At 45.5% G+C, this 19,389-nt stretch overlaps 1 protein-coding gene across 3 annotated transcripts in view; it reads right to left on the bottom strand.

The window, feature by feature from the left end:
- Nucleotides 1-19,389, bottom strand: part of LOC126259279 (tubulin epsilon chain-like) — a 136,363-nt gene that overhangs the window by 21,968 nt on the left and 95,006 nt on the right. For 2 of the 3 annotated variants that reach the window (XM_049955924.1, XM_049955926.1), the window contains exons 7-8: nucleotides 18,773-18,892; nucleotides 18,074-18,214 (exon numbers count right to left, since the gene is read on the bottom strand). In XM_049955924.1, the coding sequence (XP_049811881.1) occupies nucleotides 18,074-18,214; nucleotides 18,773-18,892 (261 nt within the window). The remainder of the gene's footprint in view (nucleotides 1-18,073; nucleotides 18,215-18,772; nucleotides 18,893-19,389) is intronic. The other variant, XM_049955925.1, reaches the window with a different exon arrangement.

Raw genomic sequence — 19,389 nt, 5'->3', positions numbered from 1 at the left:
CATAGTGGGTGAATATGGATTGGGGCTAAGAAATGAAAGAGGAAGCTGCCTGTTAGAGTTTTGCACAGAGCATAACTTAATCATAGCTAACACTTGGTTCAAGAATCATGAAAGAAGGTTGTATACATGGAAGAATTCTGGAGATACTAGACGGTATCAGATAGATTATATAATGGTAAGACAGAGATTTAGGAACCAGGTTTTAAATTGTAAGACATTTCCATGGGTAGTTGTGGACTCTGACCACAATCTATTGGTTATGAACTGTAGATTAAAACTGAATAAACTGCAAAAAGGTGGGAATTTAAGGAGATGGGACCTGGATAAACCGACTAAACCAGAGGTTGTACAGAGTTTCAGGAAGAGGATAAGGGAACAATTGACAGGAATGGGGGAATGTTATAATGTCAAGTTGAACACATATATTTCAAAACGACACAACACATATAAGTCACTGAGCAAGTTGACAAAGCAAGACATGTGAACACGGTAACATTCGAATGAGCACTCAGTCCAAGTCTAGCGGCCGCTGGCTGGCTGGCCGCTTAGGTGGCGTGGCTGCTGCATGGCTGGCAGACAGCGCCACATGTAGAGGACGCGCGTAATTGCACGGCGGCACTTTGAATGATCAGCGAGTCACAACACTTTTCCCCTCTTTGAAATTTTTGCACTGGTCTTGATGGAGGTGGCCTGTAGATTGCTAACGTCCATAGGCATTGTTTGACTGGCCGTAACGTCTCGAGGAGGAGGCTTCCCATACGGACGGAAGTGTCCCCAATGATAACGGGTCGAGATGAGAGGAGAGGAGAGGTAGGGGTCGAATCTGCTGGGGCCCCATGCACCAATCTGCCCGTTGCGCCAAGTCCAGTTGATATAACAGAAGACATGGGAGATGTGTCGGCGTCCGTAAGAGAAGGAGGTGAGTAGATTGGCTCCGACAGATGATGGTCATCCGGTTCCTGTATAAGAACGTCTCCTGGTGGCGTCCGTTCTTGTACTGGCACTGAGATGATGGTGAGAGGGCTGCGTTGTGAGTAATGAGAGATGCTACGATCCCGAGCGTCAGGTAGAGCCGAAGCTGGTGTAGCGGCATTCAGAACAGTTGTTGCCAGCACATGAGGCCGAAGCTGGTCCGAATGACGCACTGCAACACCTGTGTCCGTCTGGATTTCATACAGGCATCGGCCACGGTGGCGTAAGATGCAACCCGGACTCCATTTTGACCGCCTGCCATATCCCCGTACCCAGACAGGGTCGCCAGTGGTGAAACGGCCAAGCGAAGGCACCCTCGGCTGTGAGGTGGTAGGCCACAGAAGATGAAGTAGCGTGCAGGGCTATCAGCCATGTAAGAGCTCAGCCGGGCTGTGGTCGCCCATGGGGGTGAAACGGTAAGAAGCCAGTAATTGGAGAAGCGCATCATCAGCAGCAGAATAAGTCAGGAGTTCCCGCATCTGAGCCTTAAAAGTGTGGACCAGTCGTTCACCCTCACCGTTTGATTGTGGATGGAACGGAGAGGCTGTGACATGCATAACGCCATTACGAGCACAAAAATCTGCAAATTTGGAAGAGGCAAATTGTGGACCATTATCAGTAACAAGAGTAGAGGGAAGGCCTTCCAAAGAAAAAATGCGGGCGAGAGCACTTGTGGTTGCCACGGTGGTAGGCGCCATGCAACGGACAATGAAAGGAAAGTTAGAGTAGGCGTCAATTACGAGGAGCCAATAAATACCTAAAAAAGGTCCCGCGAAGTCAGCATGAATGCACTTCCAGGGCGTCTCAGGCGAAGGCCACGGTGACAAAGGTGACTTTGGAGTGGTGGCCTGTGACGCACAAGGGCAGCAGGCAGTGACCATGTGTGCTATTTCAGAGTCGATGCCGGGCCAGTACACATAACGGCACGCCAGAGATTTTGTGCGAGAGACACCCCAGTGCCCTTGGTGAAGGAGGCGCACGACCGAAGCACGCAAAGGCGCAAGTACCACAACACGCGGCAAAATATTGTCGGTGGAAAGGAGGATAACACCATCCCTAGCCGTGAGGCGGTAGCGCAAAGCGTAGTAGTTCCGCAATGGGTCAGAAGTCTTAGCGGACGGACAATCTGGCCAACCCTTCTGAATACAGCGTAAAACCCGGGAGAGGATAGGATCAGAACCCGTAGCAGCCGCCAGCCGATCCCCGGTGATGGGGAATCCATCCACAACCCGCAGCTCGGCAACATCCAGGTGGAAACACAAAAGTTCGTCCCTATCGAATGCCAGATCCAGACCCATGGGACGGCGAGACAGTGAATCAGCATTCGCATGTTGAGCCGTCGGCCGGAAATGAATCTCATAATTGAAACGTGACAAGTAAAGAGCCCAACGTTGGAGGCGGTGTGCAGCCTTGTCGGGAAGTGACGATGATGGATGAAACAAGGAAACAAGTGGTTTGTGATCCGTAACAAGATGAAATTTGGATCTGTAGAGAGAAACACCAAACTTATGAAGAGCATAAATAATGGCCAAAGCTTCTTTTTCAATTTGAGAATACCTTTGTTGGGCATCCGTGAGCATTTTGGAGGCATAAGCAATGGGTTGTTCAGAGCTGTCAGAAAAATGGTGCGCAAGGACTGCACCGACCCCGTATTGAGAGGCGTCCATGGCAAGAACAAGATGTTGGACAGGTCGATAAGTAGCCAGGCACGGGGCACGTTTCAGCTTAGTCTTCAATTTCTGGAAAGCCGCATCGTATGACGCAGACCAGTGAAAAGGCACGTTTTTATGCAACAGGCGATGCAACGGCTGAGGCACCGACGCAGCAGACGGTAAAAACTTGTGATAATATGCTATTGTATGCTATTTTCCCCAAGAAGGCCTGCAGTTCCTTAACAGATGTAGGGCGAGGAAGGGCATCGATCACAGAGACAGTTTGCTGAAGCGGCCGAATACCATCCCGAGAGAGTTGAAACCCCAAGTACGTCATAGACGTCTGAAAAAATTTTGATTTCTGAAGATTACACTTAAGACCGGCAGTCTTTAAGACATGAAAAAGTGTGCAGAGATTTTGAAGATGTTCTTCAGTGGTGGAGCCAGTGACAACAATGTCGTCCATGTAATTTATACACCCAGGGACAGGAAGCAATAATTGTTCCAAGAATAGCTGAAAGAGAGCAAGGGCGCTAGCAACCCCGGATGGATAATCGTTGGTACTGATAGAGGCCGAAAGGTGTGTTGGGGACCAGAAACTACCAGGAAGCAGCGTCGAGAGGAAGTTGATGATAAGCTTCTGACAGGTCAATTTTAGAAAAATACTGGCCTCCCGCAAAGTTTAGTGAACAATTCTTCAGGTCGGGCAATAGGGTAAGTGTCGATGAGGCATTGCGCATTTACAGTGGCTTTAAAATCGCCACAGAGACGAATATCACCATTGGGCTTAGCAATGACAATGACAGGAGAGGACCTCTCACTGGAAGTGACAGAAAGCAAGACCCCTGAAGTAGTGAGACGATCCAGCTGCCGATCACGAAGGGCCACAGGAATGGGCCGAGCCCGAAAAAACTTAGGCCAAGCAGTGGGTTTGAGAATGATATGAGCTTCAAAGTCGTTTGCACGGCCTAACACAGGAGAAAAAAGGGACGAACATGTCGTCGACAAGGAATCCAATTGAGCATAAGGAATAGCATCAGAGACGATATTGACAGAGTCATCTATGGAGAACCCAAAACCGCGAAAGGCACAGAAGCCAAAAAGATTCTCTGCGTTACTCTGGTCGACCAAAAATATGGGAACAGTGTGAACGACAGGTTTGTAAGATATGTCAGCATTAAAACCTGTGGGTCAACGATGAAAAGGAAAAATCCACTACCTCGTCGCCAATTGTTATAACGTCAAGTTGAACACATATATTTCAAAACGACACTGAGCAAAGCAAGACATGTGAACACAGTAACATTCAAATGAGCACTCAGTCCAAGTCTAGCGGCCGCTGGCTGGCTGCCTGGCCGCTTAGGTGGCGCAGCTGCTGCATGGCTGGCAGACAGCGCCGCATGTAGAGGACACGCGTAATTGCGCGGCAGCACTTTGAATGATCGGCGAGTCACAACAGGGAAAGAAGTACAGTAGAAGAAGAATGGGTAGCTCTGAGGGATCAAGTAGTGAAGGCAGCAGAGCATCAAGTAGGTAAAAAGACAAGGGCTAGTAGAAATCCTTGGGTAACAGAAGAAATATTGAATTTAATTGATGAAAGGAGAAAATATAAAAATGCAGTAACTGAAGCAGGCAAAAAGGAATACAAACGTCTCAAAACTGAGATTAACAGGAAGTGCAAAACTGCTAAGCAGGCATGGCTAGAGGACAAATGTAAGGATGTAGAGGCTTATCTCACTAGGGGTAGGATAGATACTGCCTACAGGAAAATTAAAGAGACCTTTGGAGAAAGGAGAACCACTTGCATGAATATCAAGAGCTTTGATGGAAACCCAGTTCTAAGCAAAGAAGGGAAAGCAAAAAGGTGGAAGGAGTATATAGAGGGCCTATACAATGGCGATGTACTTGACAACAATATTATGGAAATGGAAGAGGATGTGGATGAAGATGAAATGGGAGATATAATACTGTGTGAAGAGTTTGACAGAGCACTGAGTCAAAACAAGGCCCCGGGAGCAGACAACATTCCATTAGAACTACTAACAGCCTTGGGAGAGCCAGTCCTGACAAAACTCTGCCATCTGGTGAGCAAGATGTATGAGACAGGCGAAATACCCTCAGACTTCAAGAAGAATATAATAATTACAATCCCAAAGAAAGCAGGTGTTGACAGATGTGAAAATTACCGAACTATCAGTTTAATAAGCCACGGCTGCAAAATACTAACACAAATTCTTTACAGACGAATGGAAAAACTGGTAGAAGCCGACCTTGGGGAAGACCAGTTGGGATTCCATAGAAATGTTAGAACAAGTGAGGCAATACTGACCCTACAACTTACCTTAAAAGATAGATTAAGGAAAGCCAAACATGCGTTTCTAGCATTTGTAGACTTAGAGAAAGATTTTGACACTGTTGACTGGAATACTCTCTTTCAAATTCTGAAGGTGGCAGGGGTAAAATACAGGGAGCGAAAGGCTATTTACAATTTGTACAGAAACTAGATGGCAGTTATAAGAGTCGAGGGACATGAAAGGGAAGCAGTTGTTGGGAAGAGAGTGAGACAGCGTTGTAGCCTCTCCCCGATGTTATTCAATCTGTATATTGAGCAAGCAGTAAAGGAAAAAAATTCAGAATAGGAATTAAAATCCACGGAGAAGAAATAAAAACTTTGAGTTTCGCCAGTGACATTGTAATTCTGTCAGACAAAGCAAAGGACCTGGAAGAGCAGCTGAACTGAATGGACAGTGTCTTGAAAGGCCCATATAAGATTAACATCAACAAAAGCAAAATGAAGATAATGGAATGTAGTCGAATTAAATCGGGTGATGCTGTGGTAATTAGTTTAGGAAATGAGATGCTTAAAATAGTAAAAGAGTTTTGCTACTTGGGGAGCAAAATAACTGATGATGGTCGAAGTAGAGAGGATATAAAATGTAGATTGGCAATGGCAAGGAAAGCATTTCTGAAGAAGAGAAATTTGTTAACATCGAGTATAGATGTAAGTGCCAGGAAGTCGTTTCTGAAAGTATTTGTATGGAGTGTAGCCATGTATGGAAGTGAAACATGGATGATAAATAGTTTGGACAAGAAGAGAATAGAAGCTTTCAAAATGTGGTGCTACAGAAGAATGCTCAAGATTAGATGGGTAGATCACATAACTAATGATGAAGTATCGAATAGAATTGGGGAGAAGAGGAGTTTGTGGTGCAACTTGACAAAAAGAAGGGACCGGTTAGTAGGACATGTTCTGAGGCATCAAGGGATCACAAATTTAGCATTGGAGAGCAGTGTGGAGGGCAAAAATTGTAGAGGGAGACCATGAGATGAATACACTAAGCAGATTCAGAAGGATGTAGGTTGCAGTAAGTACTGGGAGATGAAGAAGATTGCACAGGATAGGGTAGCAAGGGGAGCTGCATCAAACCAGTCTCAGGACTGAATACCACAACAACAACCACATCATTTTGGCCGCATCATCCATTACATATTTTTTAATCAGGAGGCATTTTCTCACAAGGGCTTGCTCATGCAAGATAGTGACTACTGGTGGCTCCTGTAGCTACATGCAGTATACATGATAAAACTTCCTTGGTGTTTCCTACTATGGTTGTAGAGCCATTTGTGCAAATATCAATAATCTTCTCCCAACCATTCTCACATTTTATAATGTAATCATTAATATAACTGCTTATATCTTCTCTTGTAGTTTTTTCATGTAAATATCCACTCATGGGGAACTGTTATTCAATACTGCAAAGTGTACTGACATGCTAGTTTTGAATCTGGAATGTCGCACAGAGCAAGCCAATGTGAAAACCCATTTAAAAACCTGTTTCCATACTATGTCCCCATGTATGCTTTACGCACTTTTGAATGTGTGACATTTGAATTTTCTCTCTCTCTCTCTCTCTCTCTCTTTCCCCATGAAGAATAGAGGTAAAACTGTCCCACTTAGTGTGTTCATTCATAGTGCACAGAAATAACCTTGGCCTCAGACTGCTAGTACACTTCTATTACAGATGGACATGTATCATTAGGTTTCAAGGAGTGCGTTTGCTGTTTCTTTGCCAACCTTGCTCTTTCTTTTTTGACTGTTCACTAATTACGACTGCCTGACAATCAGTTGTACAGTGCGTACCATTCTTATTGTTACCTCTACTGTGTGCCTCCTCAGCAACAGTGGTCATTAAATTACACTATGCTTAATTAACAACAGAGTACACATTTTACAACATTGGCTGATCATTGTTGTATGTAATGTAGCTGGTTGTGTAGTAACATTTGTTCTGTAGTGAGCCCACCTCTGTCATGTTAATTTCAAAGTGTTGTCTGTATGTACAGTGTATTCAGCATATGTAACTATGTGTTTCTTAATGTTTTAATTTATACATTACAATGAGTGGTAGGGGTAAGAGAAAATTTGTCCCACAGAGTATGAAACTGCAGGCTTTGAAAAGACTAGACAAAGGAGAAACATTAAAAAAACTTGCTGCTGGGAATGGAGTCAGTAAACTGACAGCTGGAGATTGGCATACGAACAGAGACGAAATTGAGAATTTTTCATCAAACAAGTATTCTATTTCGTCATTTGAACGGGAGCCAATGAAGACATCTCATTATGAGAAAATGAGTGAAGCTTTGTCAGTTCGGTTTACTCAACAAAGACAAAAAGGAAATCCAATTTCAGGGCCCATTCTCCAAGAAAAAGCAGTACTTTTTAGAAATGAGTTAAGGAATGTGAGGACATTTTTACTGCAAGTAGGTGGAAGAAGTGATACAGTGTAAGGCAATTTGAAGTTTGCAGTGAAAAACTTTCTGCAGATTCTCAAACTGTTACACAATTTTGTGAGAAATTAAGAAAAGTTATACTATGAGAAAATCTTACTCCTCATCAGCTGTATAACTGTGACGACACATGGCTAAATTATAAAATGCTTCCATCTAAAACTCTAGCCTCAAAAGAAGGAAAGGCTGCCCTGGGCTACAAAAAACAAAGTGATGTTAATAATTCTTGCTGCATTGAATGCAAGGGAAGACCATAAACTGAAGCTGCTGGTAAGAGCAAAGTCTGCTAAACTTAGAGCTTTAAAAAATATCACTGCTTCTGCACTGCCTGTTACATACGAGGTCTGTACAAAAAATTCCAGAATTTGTCCACAAAATTTTTGTACGCTTACCTTTTACTTGTTGTGCATATTTCGAAATACTCTCCTCCACAATTGATACACCGCTCCCAATTCCATTGCGACTTTCGGAAGCAGTCTTGGTACAACTCTTACTGGATTTCATGAAGCGCCATCTGTGAATTTTCTTTTATCTTATCTACCATGGCAAATCTTTGCCCTTTCAATGGGTTTTTTCGACTTTCGGTGTAAAAAAAGAAATCTGCCAGGGCCAGGTCTGGACAGTAGAGAGGGTGAGGCAGCACAGTGCTTTCGTTTTTTGTGCAATAGTCATGCACAAGTTGGGATAAATGTGCAGGTGCATTATTGTGACAAAAGGGCGATGATTTGTCTCACCACATTTAACGCCGCTTCCTTCTCACACATGTCGCAACACATCGCAATAGTACCACTGATTACCATTTTGTCACTATAGCGTGAACTCATGATGAATTAGTCCTTCAAAGTCAAAGAGAACTATCAGCATGGCTTTGACGTTTAACCTGATCTGATGAGCTTTTTTTGGCCTTGGAGAAGCTTTCCCAACCCATTGTGAAAATTGCACCCTGGACTCAACATCATAACCATAGACCCACGTCTCATCACCAGTTATGATTCTCTTAAGGAACATCTCTTTCTCATCTGTGTGATCCAAAGGCTCTTCATAGACTCCGAAGAAAAGGCCTTTCTGGTCCTGACTCATGAGACATAGGATGAACTTTGTGACAACAAGATGCTGTGTCAGGAGTTCATGATATGATCCACCTGTAATGTCACATTCTTCTGCGATCTCTCAGACAGTCAATCCTCGATTAGCACACACAATTTCATTGATCTTCCTGACATGAGCATCGTTGGTAGATGTTGAAGGGAATCCTGAACAATGGTCATCTTTAACTTCCATCCCGCCATTTTTAAACTGTGTGAACCATTTGTAACAAGGCATATGGCTTAAGCACTCATCACGATAGGCTTCCTGCAACATTTGATGAGTCTCTGCACAGATTTCATTGAGTTTCACACAAAATTTAATGCGGACACGTTGCTGCTCTAACTCTGCCACCTCGAAATTCGCAAACTGTATGACACAATGTTCTACTCAGTATACCACTGAACAATAACTAATAGCCATGCAACAATGAATCTTCCAGCAGTTACTCATTAAACACAGGTGCCTGCGAGATGTCAACCACATTTCATTCCAACACACCATTGGCAAGAAATTAAGAATATTACAGAAGTTTTTGAACAGACCTCGTATGTCCACCAAAAATCTGTTTTGATGGACAAAAATGTTTTTAAGAAGTGGTTTTTTGAAGATTTTGTTCCAGAGACCAAAAGATACCTAAAGAAAAAGCGACTGTCTTCCAAAGCCATTTTACACTTGACAGTACTGTTTCACAACCTGATTAGGAGAATTATAATGTGATGGCATTTGTGCACTGTTCTTACCCCCTAACTTGATGAGTTTAATATAGGCTATGGACCATGGTATTTTACAATTCTTGAAAAACAGGTATCATCGTCATTTGCTACAGACACTTCTACAAACAACAGAAGGTGATTGGTTGGTTGGTTTGTGGGATTGAAGGGACCAGACTACTAGGGCCATTGGTCCCTTTTAAACGAACTTTAAACACCGACAAAGAATAAGAACAAACAATGGTGATGACGAGACGACACAGGACAAGAAAGACACAGACAGAGACCAGAAAAAAGGAATTAAAATCACACCGAGTGTGACAGTGGTTGGCCGACCATAGAAACAAAAAAAAAAAAAAAAAAAAAAGGAAAAGCCAACCACCAAGAAACGCACTAAAAACCCCAGTCTAAAATCGTAGGCCAAAGGCCACACTCAACACAAAAAACCGGACAAACACTTAGATAAGTGATAAAAAAACCCTGCACGAAAAAAACCTGCCATTGCAACTTCATCTGATAAAAGTGCAGGAAGCGTATCAGGCAGCGCAAATGCCTGCCTGAGCAAAGTTAAAAGCCGGCAGTCCAACAAGATGTGGACAACCATCAAAGCTGACCTGCAGCGACATAAAGGTGGGTCCTTGTGGCGCAATAAATAGCTGTGTGTTATCCAGGTGTGGTCAATGCACACCAGCACAGGACAACAGAGTCCTTGCGAAAGACCCACAAGGAGTAGCGCTACGCACTGGTAGCCTCCTTGATGGCCCGAAGTTTGTTGGGTGAAGGAAGGGTGCGTCATTCTTCAACCAAGGTGCGAAGTACGCTGTGCTGCAAAACAGACCTGAGGTTGCTATCTGAAAGGCCAATCTCCCAGGCTGGTGCACCGACAGCCTGTTTGGCCAGCGCATCAACACGTTCATTTCCTGGGATGCTGACATGACCCGGGGTCCATACAAAGACCACAGAGTGGCCGCAACGGGCAAGAGTATGGAGGGTCTCCTGGATACCCATCACCAGACACGAGCGAAGGAAACACTGCTTGATAGCTCGTAAACCGCTCAGGGAGTCACTACAGATAACGAAGGACTCAGCTGAGCGGAGTGAATATACTCTAGGGCACGAGAGATGGCGACCGGCTCGGCAGTGAAAACACTGTCAGCCAGCCGGCAATGAGTGTTGTTCATAATGATCCCCTAGCGTAAGAGCATAACTGACACGACCAGCAACCACCGAACCGTCAGTATAGACAACGTCAGAGCCTTGAAATGCAGCAAGGATGGAAAGAAAGCAGTGGCAGAGGACCTCAGGAGGGACTGAGTCCTTTGGGCCCTGTGCCAAATCAAGCTGAAGGTGTGAGCGGGGCACACACCACAGGGGTATACGCAGAGGGGCCCGGAAAAGAGGTGGAAGAGTGAAAACCTCAAGCCCAGAGAGAAGAGCTCTGACACGAACCGCGATCATACACCCTGGCCGGGGCCGCCATTCCGGAAGATGGACGACTGACTGAGGGAACAGGAGACAATAATTGGGATGCCTGGGCAAGCTACAAACGTGTGTAGCATAAGCGGCCAGTAATCGTTGGTGCTGGAACCGCAATGGAGGTACACCTGCCTCCACAAGTATGCTGTTGACAGGGCTTGACCGGAAAGCTCTAGTGGCGAGTCGGATCCCGCTGTGAAGGATGGGGTCCAGCAACTGCAATGCGGAATCGTGATGCTGAACCATAAGCTAGGCTCCCACAACCTAGATGGGACTGAATTAACACCTGGTACAGCTGTAGAAGGGTACACCGATCAGCAACCCAACTGGTGTGACTCAAGCAACAAAAAGCGTTAAGATGCCGCCAGCACATCTGTTTAAGCTACCGAATATGAGGGCACCAAGTCAACCGGGTACCAAAAACCTATCCCAAAAACCGATGGGTCTCCACCACAGCAAGAGGTTTGCTGTCAAGATAAAGCCATGGCTCAGGGTGAACAGTACACCGCCGGCAGAAATGTATAATGCAGGTCTTGGCAGCCAAAAACTGGAAGCCATGCACTACAGCCCAAGACTGTGCCTTGCGAATAGCACCCTGCAGCTGCCGTTCAGCAGCTGCAATGCCAGTGGAGCTAAAGTATAGGCAGAAGTCGTCACCATACAAGGAAGCTGAGACAGACGTTCCCACCGCCGCAACGAGCCCATTAATTGCAATTAAAAAGAGGCAGACACTTAAGACAGATCCTTGCAGTATCCCATTCTCCTAAACTCGGGAAGAACTATAGCAGGCAGCACACTTGCACATGGAAGGAACGAAGCGACAGAAAATTTTGTATGATAATCGGGAGCGGACCCCGAAGACCCCAACCATGAAGCATAGAGAGGATGTGATGTCGCCATGTCGTATAGTACGCCTTTCTCATGTCAAAAAAGACGGCGACCATATGCTGATGGCGGGCAAAGGCCATACGAATGGCAGACTCCAAGCACACCAGATTATCGGCGGCAGAGTGGCCCTTACAGAACCCACCCTGAGTCGGAGCCAGAAGGCCCCGAGACTCAAGTAGCCAACTCAACCTCCGGCTCACCATGCGTTCGAGTAACTTGCAAACAACGTTGGTGAGGCTAATGGGGCGGTAGCTGTCCACCTCCAGTGGGTTCTTGCCAGGTTTCAACATGGGGATTACGCTGCTTTCCCGCCATTGCGATGGGAACTCACCCTCAACTCAGATACAGTAGTAAAAGTCTAGGAGCCGTTGCTGGCAGTCTACCAAGAGGTGCTTGAGCATCTGACAGTGGATGCGATCTGGCCCGGGAGCCGTGTCATGACAAGCGACTAGAGCACTTTGGAATTCCCTCACTGAACGGAGCATTGTACGATTCAGGGTGGCGCGTGTGAAATGAAAAGCTCCGACGTTCCAACCGCTCTTTCAGGGAGTGGAAAGCCAGTGGGTAATTCGCAGAAGCAGAACTCTGAGCAAAATGCTCCACTAAGCGGTTTGCAATTGTGTCACAGTCAGTACAGACTGCTCCATTCAGTGAAAGCATAGGGATGCTGGCGGGGGTCCGATAGCCACAGAGTCACCTGGTGGAGACATACCTCTCCCAGCACTCCTTGTGTTGGCGAATGAGGCGGCGGGCTCGCACACGGAGCTGTTTAAAGGTGATGAGGTGTTCCAATGAGGGATGCCGCTTGTGACGCTGGAGTGCCTGCCTGCAATCTTTAATTGCCTCAGCGATCTCAAGCGACCACCAAGGCACAGTCCTCCGCCAAGGGGACCCAGAAGATCAGGGAATGGCAGATTCTGCGGCAGTAACAAAGCCAATGGTGACCGAGTGAACCACTGCATCAATGGCGTCATTAGAAAGAGGCTCAATAGTGGCAATGGAGGTGAACAAGTCCCAGTCAGCCTTATTCATAGCCCATCTGCAGGGGCGCCCAGAAGAGTGACGCTGTGGCAGTGACAGAAAGATCGGAAAGTGGTCACTACCAGACAAGTCATCACGCACACTCCACTGGACAGATGGTAATAGGCTAGGGCTGCAGATCAAAAGGTCAATGGCTGAGTACGTGCCATGCGCCACACTGAAATGTATGAAGGCACGATTATGTAAAGGGGAAAGGTCGAGCTGTGCCAATACTTGCTCAACGATGCTGCCTCATCCTGTTGCCACTGATCCACCCCACAGAGGGTTATGGGCATTGAAGTCACCCAGTAACGGAAAAGGAGGCAGCAATTGGGCTATCAACACAGCCAGGACATGCTGCACGACATCACCATCCGGTGGAAGATAGAGACTGCAGACAGTAACAGACTGAGGCGTCCACACCCGAACAGCGACAGCCTTTAAATGTGTTTGTAGAGGGACAGTCTCGCTGTGAAGAGAACGAAGGACGTAGACACAGACGCCACCAGATACGCTCTCATTATCTACCCGGTTCCTATAATAACCCTAATAGGCACGCAGGGCGGGGGTTCGCATCGCCGAAAACCAAGTTTCTTGAAGAGCAGTGTAGAGGAAAGAGTGAAGGCTGAGAAGTTGTCAGAGCTCAGCAAGATGGTGGAAAAAACCGCTGCAGTTCCACTGGAGGACGACACTGTCCATGGCCGAGAAAGGCGTGAAGGGACCGGGGAGGCAGATTACGCCACTGGGTCACCTGCTGCCACCAAGTGAGTACCTGTGCAAGTGCTATCCATTGTGTCTGAGAGTCCGGCGAGATCTAGGTCCTCAGCAGATGCCAGAATCTCTACCTCGCCCTCAGTCACAGAGCTTGTAGGTTGTGATGGGGTGGGTGCCACCGCAAGTTCCTTCGTTTAGAGGTCTTCTTCTTGGACTTTTCTCGCTGCCCCTTGGGTTTCACTGGCTGGGAGGGCTTCACCGATTCAGTCTCCGGGACGGAGTAGGACCACGAAGTCCTACGACCAGCTGCTTGTGGGCACTTATGCCACTATCGGGCGTCATCTTTCCCACTTGTGGAAACCTGGGATGGGAGGGACCCAAGGGACCCCTTGCAAGCAAGAGGAGCCGAAGAAGTTGGACGCTTCTCTGGCTTAGAAGTGGGGACGGACATCCACAATGAGTGGTGGGGTTTGCTCCGGAGGTAGGTGGCGCAGGAGCAACAGGGTGGGTAGGTTATATTCCATAGGGACCTTCTTTTGCAGTCTGATGATGAGCTTCTCCCCCCCCCCCCCCCCCCTCCGCCCCTCATGGGCAAGGGGGCATGTGGAGTTGTACGGTTTGGTGAGCCAACTGGAATTCGCTGAACTGATGGGGCTATCACGGTTGTCGTAGTGGTGGCATATGAGGAAGTCATTCACACAGGATGGAGTCGTTCATATTTCCTCTTAACCTCAGTATAGGTCAGTCGGTCCAGGGTCTTGTATTCCATGATTATCCACTCTTTCTGTAAGATCCTGCAGTCTGGCAAGCAAGGTGAATGATGCTCTCTGCAGCTGACACAGATGGGAGGCGGGGCACATAGAGTATTGGGATCTGATGGCCGTCTCCAATCTCGACATGTGAGGCTGGAAGTACAGCGGGAAAACATATGGCCTAACTTCTAGCACTTAAAGCACTGCGTTGGGGGGAGGGGGGAAGGGGGGGGGAGTAGCTCATCATCAGACTGCAAAAGAAGGTCCCTATGGAATATAATATCCTGGACCAGCAAGCAGGTAACTTTCTTGACTGCTCTATGAAGAATTGAGGCTTTGTTGATATGAAAGACTCCCCATCAGCTCTCGTACAAACTAGGAACTGGGGCGAATAAGTGTCACTGCCATCCTGAGCCTTACGCTCCTCCCACAGTGTGGCCAGGGAGGGGAACATTTTAGGATCGTATTTCTGAGCGTTGAATTGAGCCCGAGAACGCTTAGAGACTGCTGGCAGCTGGCCACCAACGAGAGATGATGTACCACGCTTCATTGCGGGTCATCCACCCTGATGCCACCCACTCCGACCAAGGGCCTTCCCCACGGGCGCCACCCAGCTGCAGCAAGGGCCACCAGGACTCATACGTGGATTGCTCACTTCACACAAGCAGTTGCCTTAACTGCTTTGTCTATCCATGCACAACCCATTGCCATACCCAAACTTCCATATGTCGTCATTCCTGTGTGAACCTGTACTCATACACACACTATGTAATTCCCATAGAGGGGAGGACACTTTTATTGAAAGTTGTTGCCTGGTGTCAGCAGATAAATACAATATTGCAGTGCCTGTTTTTTTAAGAATGCAATGTTCCTTCGGAGATGCATACATGTCTGAAGGAGCAGGCACTGCAGCAAAAACAGCCACTATGACAAGCATACATATTGAAATTAACTTTGCATCATACTTCTGAACAACACAGGCACTGCAATATTGTATTTATCTGCCAACACCAGGAACGCAGCTTTCAATTAAAATGTCTCCCCTGTACGGGCATATACTTGATGAATGTACAAATGTGGGTTGCAGAAACAGAGCTGACACCATATGGAAGTCTGGATCTGGCCTTGAGTCATGCTCAGATAGCCTAAAAGTAAGGTGGCCACTTGCGATAAGCAGGAAATCCAGGTTCGAGTCCCAGTCTGGAACAAATTGTTGACATTCCATTATACAGCTGATGGTTGTTCATATTCACAAATGTGAATACATTTCATATTTTTCATTTTTTCTTTCGAGTATTCTGGTTATTTTCAGTCCCCCACCCCCAACAACCCTTTTGGGTGCATTTATGTTCCATCATCCAAGGCATGTGATTCTACACTTCCTGTTGCACAGGAACTTCATAGGGTATGTAGTTCAGCAGGGGGCACATCTACATAATCCTGCATATTTTTTTCTGTATTCCTATTGGCAGATACACCAACTGCATTTATATGCTATGAGACTGAGAGAAGGGACTTAACTTATACCACAAATTATTCTCATTCACATAAGGAGGCAACCAACAGAAATTAAGCCAATGCTAAATTTTTTTCTAATTCACCAATGAGACAATGCTGAAAACTGATGAGTGAAATACAATCAGGAAAAGAGCAAAGGTAGCCCTTAATCATATTAATAGCCCATTGAATCACATACAGAAACTTGACTGAAGTGGTTTGGACCTTTAGTGAGAAGGGAGGGCAGGAGGAAAGTCACAGGGTTGGAGTGTAGTGGGACAGGAGCTTGTGGAGATTGAGACCAGCGGAACTGTGGGATCGAAGGATGTGTTGAAATGACAATTCCCAACTACACCACAAAGTAAAAATTGTCGGAGAGGGAGAGGGGGATCCAGTAGGGTGTCTCCAGATGACAAGGTATGCCTCTGAAATCAAGCAAGTTGTGCTGAAGTACATGCACTGTCACTGCAAGTTCTATTCTTGGCCATGGCAGTGACACTTCAATTGAGTGCACAGCTGGTTCATAGTCACGTTTAAATAAAAGTCTCAGTAAAAGTTACAATAGAGCTAGTATAAGGCACGAGTGCTTTCACAGGTGGCCCTTCCTCTGATAGGATGATGTAAACCTTTGACAGGAGAGGAATAGAATGTGATGAATGGGTGCATTGGACAAGTCTGGGACCTGGGTCCCGTGCAGGGTCATGTGGCAAGAGGTTGGTAATACAGGTAGGATATGGATGGACTAGGATATTTCACATATTGGGTGAACAGTAGAAATCTACTTTGTGATAGGTTGAAATGATTATGTGATGCATGTTCTTCACTTCAGGTCGCAAAGAAAGACAATCAAAGACCAGAGGACGTGGTTAAGCTGTTTTAATTGGATATGGTATTGGTTAATAAGGGAGTGTTCCTTTGTAGTTGGTTTGTAAGGTTGGTTGAAGAAATAGGAGCATATGTGCATATGGCTCAGGGGCTGATTTGTGGACTAGGTTTGAAGTGTAGTGCATGTCTCCGGAGGCCTTGGTAACACCTTCAGTTTATTGGGTAAGGTGTTGCTTATCTCAGTGGAAGTGCCATCCACTGGTGGGTGTAGTGTAGAAGAGACGACAACAAAATGGAGGTACTGTTTTCTCTGAATCTGTGTTCCCCTGTTCTATCCTGCCCACAGACATACTCCTCTCATTGTTCATCGTGTATCACACACAGTTCCATGTGCCCTCATCTGTGAGACGTTGTTGGTGCTAGATTTCAAATGCATTTCTTTGCTGCCTCTCCTTATCCTAGCCATCATCCTGCCTTCGCTTCACCCCTCCCTTGTCGTCCCCTTCTCCTAATTCCTCTCACTTAATACTCTCAACACACCCTGTCACCCAAGTCAAGCTGCAGCACCATGTCAATGTACCCGTATGCGTATTTTTGTTACAAGTTCAACTTTGTTTATTTGTCTGTGTATAACTCAAAGCTTGAACTATAAGGTGTGAAATTAATTTTACTTTTCTTTAAGATACATGGGAATAGAAATAAGCAAAGAAAAGAACTGAAATATTAATCAACTGAGAATAATAGCACAGGTGTTGTTGATATACCTCGATGTGGACAGCTGAAAATGTGTGCCGCAACCGGGACTCGAACCCGGGATCTCCTGCTTACATGGCAGACGCTCTATCCATCTGAGCCACTGAGGACACAGATGAATAGCGCGACTGCAGGGACTTTTCCCTTGCACGCTTCCCGTGAGACTCACATTCCCAACTGTCCACAATTCTACATATGTAATGTACCTTATAGACATTTGCCCATTCACTCATTACTCGCGCACGCTTTGGCGATTCCCGTAAGAGTTTGGGCAACCTGTGCGCATTCGCACAGACGAAGGTCAATGGCTGGGTAGCCTTTAGCTATATATAAGAGGACAGTAATTGTTCTCGAAAGAACAGAATACTGTTGAATTTCTGTTCTTTCGAGAACAGTTACTGTCTTCATATATATAGCTAAAGGCTACCCAGCCACGGACCTTCATCTGTGCGAATGCGCACAGGTTGCCCAAACTCTTACGGGAATCGCCAAAGCGTGCGCGAGCAATGAGTGAATGGGCAAATGTCTATAAGGTACATTACATATGTAGAATTGTGGACAGTTGGGAATGTGAGTCTCACGGGAAGCGTGCAAGGGAAAAGTCCCTGCAGTCGCGCTATTCATCAGTGGCTCAGATGGATAGAGCGTCTGCCATGTAAGCAGGAGATCCCGGGCTCGAGTCCCGGTCGCGGCACACATTTTCAGCTGTCCACATCGAGGTATATCAACAACACCTGTTGGCAGCTGAGGGTTTCAGATAGTAATCATTTATTCCAGGGAAAAGCTGCACGGTCATCAACAGTATTCTGTTCTTTCGAGAACAGTTACTGTCTTCATATATAATAATAGCACAGACTGATATTCTGGGAATGACAAAGATAACCTGGAGAATGTGCTCTTCCTGTAACATTAGCTTTTCTAAAAAATATTTATGTACCTGTCAATATTTGAGCGCATTTCAACAAGAGACACATCTCCTCTGGCAACAAGAAGAGATGCCATAGTAACTCCTGACACAGGATCAACATTAATTAATTGGTTGTCCCTTGACCAAACAGCAGGAAAAAGTTCTTCTTTCCTGAAAACAAATATTCACATACAAATCTGCAATGGTAGATACACTGGAAACTATGGAGAAAAAAGCACTAGTCATTATGAGACATAAGAAAATGTTCATGATAACAAAGTAAGAGCAAATATGAAATGCCATATTTTTTCAAAGAAACAGCATTGGTGAACAGGTAAGACCTTGACGTAAATGAGATACAGAATGAGTGGATGAAATGAGAGGATGATGGAGTTGTAAATCCGGAAAATTTCATGGAAATTTTGTTAATAGATATGGCTGTTGTTAAGCTTCATTCTCCATTTTTGTGACAATTTTGTTTGAACTTCCTGCTCTTTCAATCATCCCCAAGTTAGTAGTATCAAGAGGACACTACAGCTGGAAGGTGAAGTACGACTGGAAATGTGATTTCTTAGATGGCTGATTATCACGAGGTGCTCGGCTGAGAGAGGAGGCAAGAGTGCTGGAGACTGGTAAGACCTTCTGTGTATGAGATGATATAGACAGACAGACAGGGCGAGAGAGAGAGAAGTGTAAATAACAGTCATTAATAATTTGGAGTGTAATTACCTCAACAGTGCCCCCAGGGGACTAATAGCACTGGAAATATAATGCAGTCCTGGGAATGGCACCATATTAGTTGGAATGTCACCCATATCTACATTGAGAGTCCCAGGAAATCTAGCTCCACTGCAAAAAATGTACTTTGATTATACATAGTCAATTACTTACAATGTGCATTTCTCCAGCAATATGGAGTTCAGTACATAATCAAACATGACATAATCAGTTAAATGATAAAAAAAGTACACGCTATTAGAATTAATTCTAAACTTTTGAAATGAAGAGTTCATCTTTATAATAAGTGCCACAGAATAAGGTGTGCAATGTCTTTAAAGGATTCCTAGGTGAGTTACCCAAACTATGAGGTAATGACAACACATAATGGGAATATGAAATGAATGTTAATAGTGAATGCAAAAACTTTAGATTTTTTAGTAAATGTGCCCATATTGCTCTTCCATATTTCCTAGTCATCTACCCTTCCCAGCAGTTTTCTCCAAGAGGACGCTGTCTCCGTCTATTCTTGTTTGTCCTAGTAACAAACAACATACTTCTTCAATTGCTCACTGAACAAACATTTATTTTTGAGTGGTTTTCACATTAACCCTTGTGAGATGACAGGA

The sequence above is a fragment of the Schistocerca nitens genome, chromosome 5 (assembly GCF_023898315.1).
Source record: "Schistocerca nitens isolate TAMUIC-IGC-003100 chromosome 5, iqSchNite1.1, whole genome shotgun sequence".
Lineage (NCBI taxonomy): Eukaryota > Metazoa > Arthropoda > Insecta > Orthoptera > Acrididae > Schistocerca > Schistocerca nitens.
Note: the sequence above shows the minus strand (reverse complement) of the source record. Positions and strands in the feature narration are given on the sequence as shown.